The sequence below is a fragment of the Myodes glareolus genome, chromosome 26 (genome assembly GCF_982192425.1).
Source record: "Myodes glareolus chromosome 26, mMyoGla1.1, whole genome shotgun sequence".
Lineage (NCBI taxonomy): Eukaryota > Metazoa > Chordata > Mammalia > Rodentia > Cricetidae > Myodes > Myodes glareolus.
The window spans coordinates 13557908-13573059 of NC_142051.1; the positions used below are offsets into that span (position 1 = coordinate 13557908).

Consider the following 15152-nt stretch of genomic DNA (forward strand, 5'->3'; position numbering starts at 1 on the left):
ATAAATCACTTTTAAGGAAATTGCTTCTGATTCTTACTTAGGAGATTTTTTCTTTTAATGAAGTGATTTGAAGTAAGGAAATAATCCTTAGTTTCATATCTGTGTGGAAAATGTATGGTACTGTTTTCCAATTTAAGGACCTCAAAATTGACTTAGAGGGTCTGAATTCATGATTTATTTTTTGTATTTGAATGCCCTCAAATAATTCACTTAATTCATTTATCTTGGGTTATGTACAAGAGAAAAATTCAAAGAGAATGTTTTGTATACTTATTTTTCTTTCATCTTTTCATAATAGTCTCCATGAAAGGATAATGTACTTTTAAAATTTATTTAAAATATGTTTTAATTTTTGGAGTTATAATAATTATGTTTCTATCTTTTTTCTATCTTCCCTTTCCTCCTTCCAACTTCTCTTATGAATCCTCTCACTCTCTCTCAAATTCATGGCTTCTTCTTTAATTATTGTTACATATGTTTGTATCTATTTCTAAATATTAAATATAAACTGCTCAGTCTGTATAATATTGTTTGCACGTATATAATTTCAAGGCAGATCACTTGAAATTGAATAACCAATTGAGGAATATGTTCTCTGGGGAAAATTATTTCTTTCACTTTGCCATTTCTTAGCTGCTTATCCAAGGGAGGAAAACAAGCAATCAACCTGCTCAACTACAGCACTTTGAATTACGATAATGACCACAGGACACTATAATTCTAAGGGTGTAAGAGTGGAATGCATACCTTGGTGGCAACCAACAGCTCTCTAATTGCACTCATGCCCTCCCCTCGAAACCTAACCAGTTTTCTAAGGTTAGAGTTGTCATGGCTCTTGAGAAGAACATGCACCTTCAGTTTTCTAAACCAGCAAATTACTAACTACATTCTAAATATTTATCTTTATGCTCACACATAAGGGTAGTTCCTACTCTTCATCTTTGCAACTGAAAAAATAAACTATTATAGGAAACTACAACCAATCAAAATGCAGGGTTGTGGAACCCAGTCCTACTGGAAACATGTATAACACAATTCCTATAATTAAAGTTCAGAAATTACTGTGGAAGGGGGAGCAGAAAGATTGGAAAGACTGTAAGAACCAGAGGAACAGGGAATTTGGTGTGAGATCATTTCTTCTAGAAATGTCAGAGAATCAACATCCTTGAAATCTCATCAACATAGGAGTACAAGCAAGAAGCAAACAATAACCACACCAATAAATATGCTGACACGAGAGGGGAAAGTTCATGGGGCCTCAACTCTAGGTAATGTGGTTTTAGTTTGTACTTTCGTTATGATTAGAGATGTTTTTATAATTAGAAATGACAGCATTGGCTATTCCTACCTCTTTTTACATATTCTGTGCATTTTAAAATTGGATACTTTTTATGCTATTGGGTTCCTTAAATATTTTAAATATTTGTTCCGTCGTGTGATTTTTAGTTGGTAAGCATTCTCTTCCTATCTGTAGTTTGTCTTCTCCCTCTCTAAGTATTTTCCTTTAGTGTGTAGAAACTTTTTAGCTCGGTGCCATCTCGTCTGTCTACTTTCCTTATGCTTTCTTCTGGTTCTTTTGTTGTTTAAGGTCTTACATGGAAGACTTTTATTGCTAAATCAAAAGTGAATGAGAACAAGTGCTGCAAGTGTGGAGAGAAGGCAGCCGACCATTTAGCTATCAGGAATGCACAATAGTACAGATATATTAGAAAACGACATAAAGGTTTTAAAAAAGTAAAAATAAAATTACGATGTGGTTCCAAAGTCCCATATCTTATTATACACACACACACACACACACACACACACACACACACTATGTATATATATATAAAATTTTCTCCATCATATTAAAATTGAAAATTAAATTACCACATTGTGGTCTTGGTTTATTCAGTTAAAATAGTGTCCTTTTGTTCCACATATGTTATTGCAGATGGCAGAATTTCCTTCTTACTTAAGTTGTACTGTGTTTTATTTGACATCTGTATCTTATTTTCTTTATTCATCTATTTATGGATGCTTAGTTTTATATGTTAGAATCATTAATGATGACCAAATGGACATGGGAATACAGAAATAGCTTCAATATCAATACAATTCTTTGAAATGTATTTCAATGAATCTAGATAGTATTATATAAAAGTTTGCAGAAGTAATGCTGAAATGAACATATTTGTTTTACCTATACAAGTAAAGTCATAGAATCACTTCTAAGAATTTTCTTTTCATATGATCCTCATTACAAAAATTCATTGATATGTTGAGACTATCTTTAATATTATAGTCATTGGTCTGACTCTCTATAATTCTTTTCTATTGACTGATGTATAAAGAGAGAGAATATTTCCTGTGCTTTTATAAGTTTTAGAAACTATCTATGAGCTTTCTATTTTTATTTATTTCTTTGCATCAGCATCCTTAACAATATCTAGTTAATGAAATTATTGTGATTATTTGTTGGATAGTTTCCCAAGAATTCTTGGTAGACCATAAGTTAGAGTCAGTATCTCAAATTCTTTTGTTCATTTATGTATTCATTTTACTTTTTTTCCTTTGCTCATTAACTTGCTTCAACGTTTTTGCTAATTTATTTCATCATTAAACAATGGCCATTGTGCATATTATATTTTTGTTCTTGTAGTCTTGATTAAAATGAGAATTTTTAGTGCCTCTAATAACCTTCTATACTCATCTAGTGAATTAACAAGAGGAGGACCGTGGATTCTGCAATTTGGAGAATGCATCAGGAGGATTCTAGATTTATTTCTGAAGATGTTATTGTCTTCAATTTCATTCACTCCTTTATCAATGCAATTGGAATTTTTTCCCAAATCCAGATAAAATTAATCTTTCCAAATGTGTTATGAAAAATTTTGGTCTGTTAAGTGTACTTTGTAAAGAAAGAATTCTACTTTCTTTCTTTTTCAAGCTAGAAAAGGTTTCTTTTGAAATTTATAGCTCAATGATCATTCATGTTTTATGAATTTTACTCTGGAAGAAATTCAGAGGTACATTTTCTTAAAATTGGTGGATTGAGGCATGTTTGTCTTCTAAGGCAGTTACAAATTAAGCTATTAGATGCTCATAATCAGACAAATACATCTGGTTTGTAAGCACCTCTACAGAATAAGAGAAACTTAAGTGCTGGAAAAAACAATTAGTTGATAATCAGGTAGGCTTCATTATGATTAGGCTATCTTTCTTCCAGAGAAGATCATTCAGAAATTGAGCCCAAATATGAAAATTTCACTCTTAATTTTTCATGTTGTATCCTAACTCATAGCAGAATTGTAGATTTAAAAACTCTCTTTCTTGTGTGACTAGTAATGTCTTTTCCACTTTGAAGCGGAATATGAAATGAATGCTCTGATCAATCAATTCAGTTTAGGTATACTTTCAATGTCGAATATTTCAAGTTTACTTGTTGTGAACTAAGTAATCACAAGTGACAACACTGCAAATGTTTTGGAGATTGCATGAAGGATATTACAGTTTCCATTTGTGTATAGATTGATGAAAGTGTCATTGTGGGTCACTTCTGTTTGCCTTTAAAATTATCTTGTCCTGAGATTACTCATGAGCTTATTAGAGAATATTTCTTATATATGATATGATTGATACACATTAAATAATTAGGAGAGAATGGGTGAATAAGATATGATCATATTCATTCTGAGGATGCATATATAAATTATTTTCAATGAATCCTATTATTTTGTATATTTGATTTTTGTAGAACAGAAAATGACATCATTTATATATATTTTCTTGTCCAGCAACACCAATATTGTTTTTCACTACCTCTGATGTTTAAATGGACAAGTGTGACTACTACAGCGGCTAAGAAAATGGAATGATGGCAAAGAAAAAAATGGAAGTGGTCAAACTTCAGAACAAACAAAAGAGTAAAACATACTTACTCTTCTGGAAGGCAATCATGACTTCAGGTGATCTATTATATTTGTTTTCTTAAAGGTGAAACTGGCAGTGTAAGAGTGATCTAACCTTGTGAAGATGTACATGGAGAGAGAATTCTTTTACAGAAGATAGTGCTGTTTTTGGTTAGCTTCACATTAAAGATTTCATTTTAGTCTAAACATAGTAACCAATTTATTATATCTCAAAACTGAAATAAAGGCATATAAAATTATTGTTAGAGTATTTTGGTAGATAATTTCCAATTTCTATGGACAAAAAGAATTTTAAATTGTAAAGAAAGGTGACTGTTTTATTATGCAGTCTTTTATGGATAAAGAAAGAGTCCTTTGTGGCCAAACACAAACACAGCTAATGAATGTGATAATCTCTAATTGGCAGAATATCAAGCAGTAGCAACAATGGGACTTGTGTCCTCAGAGACAATAATACACAACAGTTTTATTAGACACAGTCTAAGCATAAATCAATAACTGTCTGGAAAATGGGCAATTCAGAATTTTCTGAAAATTCTGTGTTTACCTTAACTCATAGGTAAGAAAAGATAAAACACTGCTTGATATCTGTTTTGATTAAAAAAAGTAGAAATATACTCAAAGGAAGTTAATATCTAAGTGTAAATACTTTCCACATTAAAAATAAATAGTTCCATCATATTCATACTAAACTACCCTCCTCATTGGCTTCTGCCTCTTCCACTCTCTTCTCTCCATCTCTGCACAGATCCAAAAGACATGGACATTGGGAAAGTATTGGTAGAGGGCCAGAGTTGACTGGAGTGGGCAGAAGGAGGTATGAGAGGTGCAGGATGAGAGCAACCAGAATGTGTTACATATACATACAAAATTGTTAAAGAATAGATTTAACTGATTAAAAGGAGATACCTAAGTTTTTCCATATTCTTGATAAAAATTCAGCTGTCAAATATATCCCTTTTTCAACCCAAGGGAGCAGATGGGAGAAAGAGTTCAGGATAATTGCTCAAATCAATTGATGAAAAGTTTTTGAAATCTTAGAAATAAAGAAGACATTCAACTTTATGACTTAAAAAGCCACTGTTTCACAGGTTCATCTGGAAGATACTGAAAGAAAAGAAAAATGTGTACAAGCTTAGGAGATTTTTTTTTTTTTTGCCTAGGATATAGAATGAATGAACTTAGCCAGGCGGTGGTGGTGTATGCCTTTAATCCCAGCACTCGGGAGGCAGAGGCAGGCAAATCTTTGTGAATTAGAGGCCAGCCTGGTCTACAAGAGCTAGTTCCAGGACAGGCTCCAAAGCTACAGAGGAAACCTTGTCTCGAAAAAGCTGAAAGAAATAAAAAATAAAAATAAAAAAGAATGAATGAACTTACACATAGCTTATAATTAAAAAGATGATGATCAAAACTGTGTAGATCCTTAACCAGTTTAACAACCATTAGAAAATGATGTGGACAGACATACAGTCACAGTATGTGTTCCCTGAATTTTTCTCTGAAACATCTTTGCTACCTGTCACTGATGAAGTAATTGAACAAAATATTCTATTTGTGTCAACCATATATTCTATTTGTATGAACCATATTTAAAAATTTTTTAAAATTATATTTTAACAGAATGCATATCCATATAGAAAGAAATAGCAAAAGCAGAAAAATATATATTTCTTAGTAATAATTGGCAAAATTTTTTTTCTTAAATAAACTGGTTAAAGTCTATGAGTAGCATGACAGCTGGCCATTTCTAAACCATTCCCTGTTGATCTAATAGTTCTTCAGTGCTGATTTACCTGGGTGTGGCATAACAGATAGATAGCAAACAACATTCACAGTAACGAAATTAAACAATATAGAGAAAACTCAAATTAAACAGCTATTTTTTCTAATATAGATGTCTTCTTCCTTTGTAGAGTCTTTTTTTAGAAATAAGTCATAGCAATAAATTTTTTTAAAAATAATTTTATTAAATTATAAAAGTTTCCATTTACGCCCCTCTTCCCAACACCCTCCCACTCCCCCCCTCCCTCTCCTCCTCCCTCTTTGTCTCTAAGGGCAGTCAGGGTTTCCAGCCCTGTGGGAAGTTCAAGTTCCTCCCCCCTCCCTCCAGGTCCAGGAAGGTGAGTATCCAAAGAGACTGGATCCCAAAAATCCAGTATATGCAGAGGAAACTAGTCCCAGTGTCATTGTCAATGGCTTCTCAGAAAGACTCCGGGCCAGCCACATTCAGAGAATCCGGCCACATTCCTTGGCCTATAACCATACTGATGAATATTTTGCTTATCACCATAGATCCTTCATCTGGCGATGGATGGCGATACAGACGGAGACCCACACTGGAGCACCGGACTGAGCCCCCCAAGGTCCAAATGAGGAGCAGAAGGACGAAGAAAATGATGAAGGACTGCGAGGGATGCTATCACCCACTGATACAAGGGGTCGGATCTAATGAGAGTTTACCAAGGGCAGTTGGACTGCGACTGAACATAGCAATAAATTTTAAAATAAATTGTTGTGCCCTTCTTCCTTCTAAATGAGATAAAAATACAGCGTCATCTTTCACAAACCTAATTATATTCATTCTTAATTCTAATTTTTGTGATTTTAATTTAAATATAACATTCTCTCCTTCCCTTTCCTCTTTTCATACCCTCCTTTCTCCACCGTCCTGTAAATTCTTTTTCTTCGACTGTTATTCCATCACATACATTTACCTATACAAAAAGTTTCCAAATATAACTTGTTGAGTCCACTTAGTGTTGCTTGTATGTATGTTTTCAGAACAGACCTTTTGGCAACCAATTGGTCTATTCTTTTCTGGGGAGGGGCACCTCTCCCAGTTTTGTTGAGTTGTCCGTAGTTCTTTGTGCAGGATTGAGGCCTAGTGGATTTTCCTCTGTGCAGTCTGATATGTTCGTTGGTGTCACCCTTGTTCAGCTCATTTCTAGGCAGTCCTGTTGTTGTGGCCTTATGGGTGTAGCTTCTGATGTTACCAGGAGGTACAGTCTCCTAGAAAACTTCCTGACACTTTGGCTTTTACACTTTTCCCAACACTTTCCCCACACTATTCCTTGATCCTTTGATGCGGGAGTATTTGTAGATGTATCCTTTGAGACTGGGCTCCACAACTCTGCATATTACTCTAGTTAAGACTTCAAGTATTGAAAAGGAGTGGAGATGACGGACAGTTTTCTTGTTACTGGTTTGATTGTGTCTAGAGATTCTCTACATTGAGCATTTAAAAGGGTTGTCATATGTGCCCTTTATCATGTTAGATGTATTCCCCTTTCCCTAGTTTAGCATGTTAAAGGGTTATCATATGTACCCCTTATCATGTTAGATGTGCTCCCTTTCCCCTAATTTAGCATGATAAAGAGTTGTCCTATGTATCCTTTGTCATATATAGGCTTGCTGTGACTATATTCTTAAAAAAAAAAAACCTCTATAGTTCTCTCTTTGACCACGGTGCCTTGTTTCTCTAACAATTTAGCTCTCTGATATATCAGGTCTCTCTTACTGCTTGTGGATCCCATTTTTTACCTCAATCCGTCATTACTGGCCTAGGATGACCCCATTTGCTACCCCTTCTTTCTCAGATCTCAGTGGAAACCTCCAGCAACTGTTGTTTTTCTGAATGAGGGACGTTGGGATTAACACACAACACAACTTCAGGTTCTGTAGGCAAGCCTTTATTCCACTTTCTCACACAGTATATATAAACCTCAGCAGGGGAGGCCAAGCCAGCAAAAGCAGGAAGCTCATCACTATAACTCAATGGCTTAGGGGTAAACATCCTTAGAAACATTGCTGAAAACAACAGATTGTTCCTGTTTTTGTTCCTGTTTTCAACCTGCTGCAAGAGTGTAAAACAGATCAAGTGGGGGTGTGAAGGCCTTTTCTCTAAGGACCCAACATGCAGTCAGAGCCACTGTCAGTTAATATGTATGACTGCCCTGATGTGTCAAGAAACATTGTTTTCTTATAACATCCACTTACTCATTGTAAACAGAGATTGTACTTTCGTTTCCCTGCCACCCAGACCTGAATAATCACACAAAAACGATTTCAATTGCAAGACTGTTTGGCCAGTGGCTCAGGCATTTCCTAGCTAGCTCTTACATCTTAAATTAATCCATTTCTATTATTTTATATTTTACCATGAGGCTCGTGGTTTGTTGCCTCACCTCTTGCCTCTTGGACAGCTACATGGCATCTGCCTGACTCTGCTTTCTTCCCCCCTGCATTCAGTTTAGTTTTCCCATCTAGCTATATTCTATATTCTGCCCTGCCATAGGTCAAAGCAGCTTCTTTATTAATCAATAGCAATAAAACATTCACAGCATACAAAGGGGAATCCCATATCATCTCCCCATTTTCTGTCAAAATAAAAAGAACGGGTTTAACTTCTACATATAACAAAACAGGTATCCAGCAAGAATTACAGTTACGATATTTAGTTCATTTGTATCTGGAAAATATTCTATCATCTACTTTTTGTGGGTATAAAGTTTCATATCTAATTTATCTTTTATCATAACTAAGGAAAACTGTAACTATAACTGGATGTCTTCAATTCCATCGAAGACCCCAGAAGGATACAATATTACCTAAGTAAACAGGAAGTGCATTGTGAGCAACTTCCAAATTGACAGAGACATCTTGCTGCCTGGACAGTCACACAAAGTTCTTCTGTACCATTGGGATATCCATCTGCACCCTACAGACCCATACTATATGGCAGACTCTTCCATGAAGCAGGAAATTTGAAAGACTGTTTTGCCTATTTTGGCAATTTGTCATTCACTTTCTTGTGTGTGCTGTAGAATGTCTGGAAAACTTTTCATGAACGAGGAACTTTGAAGGCTGTCTCACGTTCTTTTGGCAAGTTCAGTAGTCAGTTTTATGTGGGGCCTGCATGTCCACTTTATATAGCATACCATCAAGTAGTCCCTCAAAGCAATTTCTTGCTCAAATGGCTAGCCTTGTTACATTGAAGGCGAATTCCATAATAAGTTTCTTCAATGCCCATCAACCTTTCTGAAGTAATTGGTGCTGCTAGAAACAGTTGTCTCACTGTTAAGAAAAGTCTAAAAAACCTTTTAAATGCCATATTCTGTATGTCTTTAAATTGGTGAAGATTATTTATCTAACTGAAATATGTCTCTGTCTATCTAGAAGACCCAACTAGCGTAACTATGTTTGACTATTATAAATGATTGTCTCTTAATCTGTAATTTTAAATTATAAATTTTAAAATGAGCTATATAAACATAATACCTTAAGTGAGAGTAGAAATACAGATATAATAAAATTGACCTTAAATTTGAATCAATGAACCAAAGTCCATACCAATGTATATATCAAAGTTCCACTATCTTTTTTATTTTATTTTATTTTAGAAAGAGATTGATTGTGATCATTAGCTACTTATAAGCAACCCCCTAAATGAAAAAAAACATTTATAAACAGTCATTTTTAGAATGATTGGGTATTGTTTTCTCCAAATTCCTTCATGCTGTTTGTTGGACATAGCACTTTTAAGGTTCATGGAGACCTTTTAGTGGCCTTTGTTCCATCAAACTACATTAGCCTGGAAGGAATCCACATGTTCTCTTCTTCTGTGGAAACAAAAGCAGAACCTCTTTCCTAAGTAACATATCTTTAGACTCAAATTTTGAAGTCAAGATACCTTTAAAATATATATGTTGGTTTAGTTGAACAGTCCAAGATTCAAATTTTTCCCCATCAGTTAACACATTAACAGTCAAAAAATCCAAAGAAAACACAATGATACACATAATCCATTCTCTGTGTATATTCCATCTTTACATGACTATTTTTTAACTCTACTACTTTTAATATTTATTTTACTTTTACTCCTTTTGTCTATGACTATCTGTATTCTTTCTTCTCTCTCTCCTAAGCCCATGTACATTTATCCAACAATGTGACCCATTCAGAGGTTCTTTTTTTTGTCTGATTCAGTCTTATTGTGTATCTGTAATCCTTCCTGACTAGGAGAGTTTTTTTTAATTGCTAAGAAGGTGTGGCTAGAGCTAATGCTGCAGCTTTTCCTGTTGGCTCTGCCCTGTCCACTATGGCAGAGGTATGTTCACAACCTCTGTGAGTCATCTTAACTGCTCTAGCTCTAGAGACACAGCAGGTCTATGTCACCATTAAGCAACTTATAGCCCTCTGCTCACAAATCCCATTTAAGTGCTTTGTCGCAGGACTTCCCAAAAGATCCAGAGCCATTCATGCCTCTAGCACAAACCAGGAAACTGTCTCTTAAAGAAGTTATGCCTCTGCTTACAGCTAGCAAACAGAGGCTAACTGAAAAAATGCAACTACCAAGAAGCTCCAGTTGGTTCCTGTTTTTGTGGGCCTAGAAGCTTTACTATCCTTTTTAAAAAATGCTTTCTTAGGCTATATGTGTATATGTGTTGCCCCACATTGGGTGCCATTATATAAATGAATACTGTGCTTTCATTTCCTAGCTACCCAGAACCAAATAATCACACAAAACTATTTTGATTACCACACTGTTTGGCCAGTGGGTTAGGTGTATTCCTAGCTAGCTCTTTCATCTTAAATTAACCCATTTCTATTATTTTATATTTTACCAAAACGCTCATGGTTTGTTGCCTCACATCTTGTTTCTTGGACAGCTACATGGCATCTGTCTGACTTTGCCTTCTTTCTCCCTGCATTCAATTTAATTTTCCTGCCTTGCTATATTCTGTCCTGCTATAAGCCATAGCAGCTTTTTTATTAAGCAATGGTATTAAAACATATTCAGAAAATACAGAGGATAATCTCCCATCAACTCATAATCTTTCTATATACTCTTCAATAATCATCCTATCTTTGAACTTTGGAATGAGGAAGCATGGTTTAGATGTCCAATTAAGGATTGAATACTGTGCATTCTTGTTTGTTGGCCAATTGTGGGTTTCCATGTTATTCATCATCTACCCCAAAAGAAGATTCTGAGATGAGGATTGAGAGTCAAACTTATCTATTGGTATAACTATAAGTCTTTAGGAATCAGTTTAATACTTTCTCTTTAGTAGCTGGTTTAATACTAGGTCTATTTAGAAAAATAGTAATAGGTCCTCTCTTAGGGCCTATTACCTACCCAGACTCATTAACAGTACTGGGAATGAATTTCATTTTGTGGAGTGTCTTAAGTCCAGCTAGAAAATGGTTGGCTACTCACATAACATTCATCCCACTAGTACAGTAGTGGTTATAACTTTCCAAACTGTTGTAGCTTTAAAGGTTCACAGCTGAATATGACTGATGATTGCTTTGCTCCCCAAATGTCATCACTATGCCTTCAGGAACTATGACAACTAGTCAAAAGCATGAAGCTTCCAGGTGAGCACCAGTTTGATTTCCCTATGTTTTGTTACTCAAGCATCTGGTGTGTTCAGCAACAGGGTGTTATTTCTGGAGGGCAGCCAAAAGCATTGGCAGTAGTATGTAATGTTTTGGGGAGGTCTATGTGACCTCACCAACCAACAAGGACAAAAGAGATATTCCACACCTGCTGTTAGGCTTTTTATTTATTTGCCTGTGATGTATGGTAGGAGCAGTGTTGTCCCATTATAGGATGATTCTATTTAAAATCCTTTATATATGTATAAATATAAATGTTAAGAAGCTTCTAAAGTTTCTGTTTTTTTCTTTCCAGAAGCCTTTCAGTGTTAATCATGGCTTCTCAAATCCCACTTCTCTCTTTTGATCCATCTCCCACCACACTTAACCTTTATTGTTTTGTTATCTCCAGTTTTCCCCTTCATACCTTGTGAATTGTACCTCTCTGTCCTTTCTTAAAAACTGATGGCTCCCATGACCCCTTATCAGTTTCATGATTTCTATGGGTAGTTCCACCATCACTACCAACAAAAGCACCACAGCCAACAAAAACCATAAGAGGTCACATGATTGTCTGTTGTCTAAGAAAGTACAAAGCTTGTTATTTGTAATGAAAAAACAAGAAGAGAGGACACCTTGATTTGTCAACTTGGGCACACTTCACTTTTTTAAAAGAAATGCAATTTTCTTGAGTAAGTCATGAGCAGCTTGTTTAACTTGCTTGTTCCTTAGAGTATATATGAAAGGATTCAGCATGGGTGATATGGAAGAAATAAGCACTGACACACCTTTATTAATGGTTACCTCTTCTTTTGCGGACGGTTTGATGTAGATGAAGATGCAGCTGCCGTAGGTGATGGAAACCACAATCATGTGTGAAGAACAGGTTGAAAAGGCTTTTCTCTTTTGTTGAAGAGAAGGGAATTTTAGAATTGTCCTTATGATGTATATGTAGGAAAAGACTACACATATAAGAGTAATAATAAAGGTTAATACTGCAGAGACTATTACCAACTGCTCAATTAACCATGTGTCTGAGCATGATATTTTCAGAATAGGATTTGCATCACACCCAAAGTGATCAATGATATTAGAATCACAGAATTCCAGACGCAAACCTAAACTAAGTGGTGGTAAGATAATCATGAATGCTGCTATCCAACAAGAAATAATCATTGTTCTGCACACCTTGTTGTTCATGATGGTCATATAGTGCAAAGGTTTACATATGGCCACATAGCGATCATATGACATGGTAGCCAGAAGAAAAAATTCAGCCACCCCAAAGAGATCTGTAAAAAATATTTGAGTTGCACATGCATTGTATGTAATTGTTCTGTCTCCTGTTGAAATACTGTATAAGAATCTTGGGACACAGGCACTTGTAAATGAGATTTCTAGGAAAGAGAAATTTTGGAGGAAGAAATACATGGGAGTTTTAAGGTAGGGATCCACTGTGGTGAGGGTAATGATGGTTAAATTACCAGTTACACTCAATAGGTAGGTGACAAAAAGAAAAATAAAAAGCAAGACCTGCAATTGAGGATCATCTGTGAGTCCCAAGAGGATGAATGTTGTAATTGATGTGTGGTTTCTCATTATCAACTTCAGGAATTTTCCAAACCTAAATATTAATGTCAGGGAGACTTGACCTGTAGAATTCAATGACAAAAATCATCAATGATGAACATCTTCATAACTATTCTTTCAATTCAACCAATGTCTATGTGCTATTTTTTTTAAAGATTTATTTATTTTGTATACAGTGTTCTGTCTGCATGTATACCTGCAGGCCAGAAGAGGGCACCAGATTTCATTACAGATGGCTGTGAGCCACCATGTGGTTGCTGGGAATTGAACTCAGGACCTCTGGAAGAACAATCAGTGCTCTTAACCTCTGAGCCATCTCTCCAGCCCTCTATGTGCTATTTTTATTAATGTGAAGAATTTTAGTGGGAAGATACATGCTTGCCCGTATATATTCAAGGTTTTAGTTAAGTGTGCAGGTGAGTGCAGTTCATAAAACATATTAGGGAGAAAATTAAAACAAAGCTGCAAAATATCCTCACCACAAACTGCACTCTTCCCTTTCCCATTTCTTCAGAGCTACATTCTGCACCAGTTAATTCTCAAACTGTTGTTATCTAGCTTCTAATCTTATTTACTTAAAATGTGTTGCTATCTAGCTTCTAATCTTATTTACTTAAAATGTGCATTGCATATCTTTCTGTCATTTAACTCGTTATAAACAATTAAACAAATATAAATGTTTTAATATACATCAAACAATATTCTAACTGTACCACATATGCATTGCCTTTCAATAATCTGCAAAGTGTGAATGCCTGTTATCTCCAGGTTATTTATTTTTTTAAATGTATATGTGTATGTACTTACTTGTGTGTGTGTGTGTATGTATGTATGTACATGCTATACTGTGTGTACATTGAAGTGAGAGGACAACTTGTGGTATTTGATTATCTACTTCTACCATGTGAGCCTCAAGTATTAAACTCAGCATTTCAGGCTTGCAGACAAGAACCTTTAACTCACTGAGCTATAATGTTTATTTTTTTAATTGAACATAGTTTTTTTTATACAATATATTCTGATTACAATTTCCCATCCTCAACTCCTCCCAGATTCATCCAACTTTCTCACACACTCAAATTCACACTCTTTCTTTCTCTCTTTCTTGTTAGAATACAAACAACTAGGACAATTAATAATAATAGCAAATAGTAATAATAATAATACAATAAGAAAATAAAAATAAACAGAATAGGACAAAACAAACAAGAAAACAAACAGAAAAGAGAGACAAAGAAAGACTACGAGAAACTTATAGAGACATCTTATTGACCCTAAATTCACTTGAAAGTGGGAAATATGAGGCCCCAATAGGCAAAGTATGTGCCCACTCTTTCCTGGATCAGTGGCAAGCCAGTCTCCAGAGTCTTAGTATGTTTTAGTTACTGTACTCTCTTTATTGGAACATACTTGACTGAATGCTTAATTTTTACAAATTAAGTATTTTGTATTGATCATCCAAACAAAGGAAGAGTTAGTCACATTTTTTTTTGTCTAAACCAAAATAATTGAGAAATAAAGGAAGGCACAGTTAGAAGCAATATTTGTATAACTGATATAATAGAATAGTTATGGACAAAACTTAAATGCATACTTTTATGCAATTATTTGTTCATTTCAGGTCTAATATCAGGGCTGAGAGAGATAAAAATGTCAAATATAGTTAAATTTCTGTCTGTTTTATTCTGTCGACAGTTTAGTAATTTGATTAATTTATGTTTGAGCAATGTTTTATTCCATGCAAAGTTAGGACCAGAAGCTAGAGACTTTTTTTTATAAAAACATCAGCTAGACTAAGGTAAAAATTTCCCAATCATATTGCTAGAGATTATTTTTCTATAAATTATGCTTTCTAACATTGAAATTATGTTTTAGAGCTCAAAGTTTTTTTTACATGATTAGAAATAAAGTATTTTGAGATTAAGCTGTTTTACTATTGTTTTGAAACATTTTCATCAGAGAGCTATTTTAAAAATATAGTGACATATTCAACTGAATTATAGTAACTAACATGTTTATGGACTTTAGTAAAATATGTCAGCCCAGTAGGTAATATGTGGCATGTCTCTCATGTCAAGGATCATTTCTTTCTCTTAGGAACCTTTAAAAGTTTATATGAGTTTTCATGAACTCTAAATGCATTGCAGTCTGTAGAATGTAGGAGGTTATTTCTATCTGTACTGCTGAACCTATTAACTTAAAGTCTTGATTCAAGTACTTGTAGACCTTTGAACAATGTCTTTCTAGTTACCTTTTTTTTGGCCTGAG

General features: G+C 34.7%; 1 protein-coding gene across 1 annotated transcript; it reads right to left on the reverse strand.

Moving 5' to 3' along the window:
* Positions 1 to 11954: 11954 nt before the first annotated feature.
* LOC125389813 (olfactory receptor 6C68) lies at positions 11955 to 12893 on the reverse strand. The gene has a single exon (XM_048418484.3). The coding sequence runs from the start codon at positions 12891 to 12893 to the stop codon at positions 11955 to 11957; it is 939 nt and encodes a 312-aa protein (XP_048274441.1).
* Positions 12894 to 15152: the final 2259 nt, after the last annotated feature.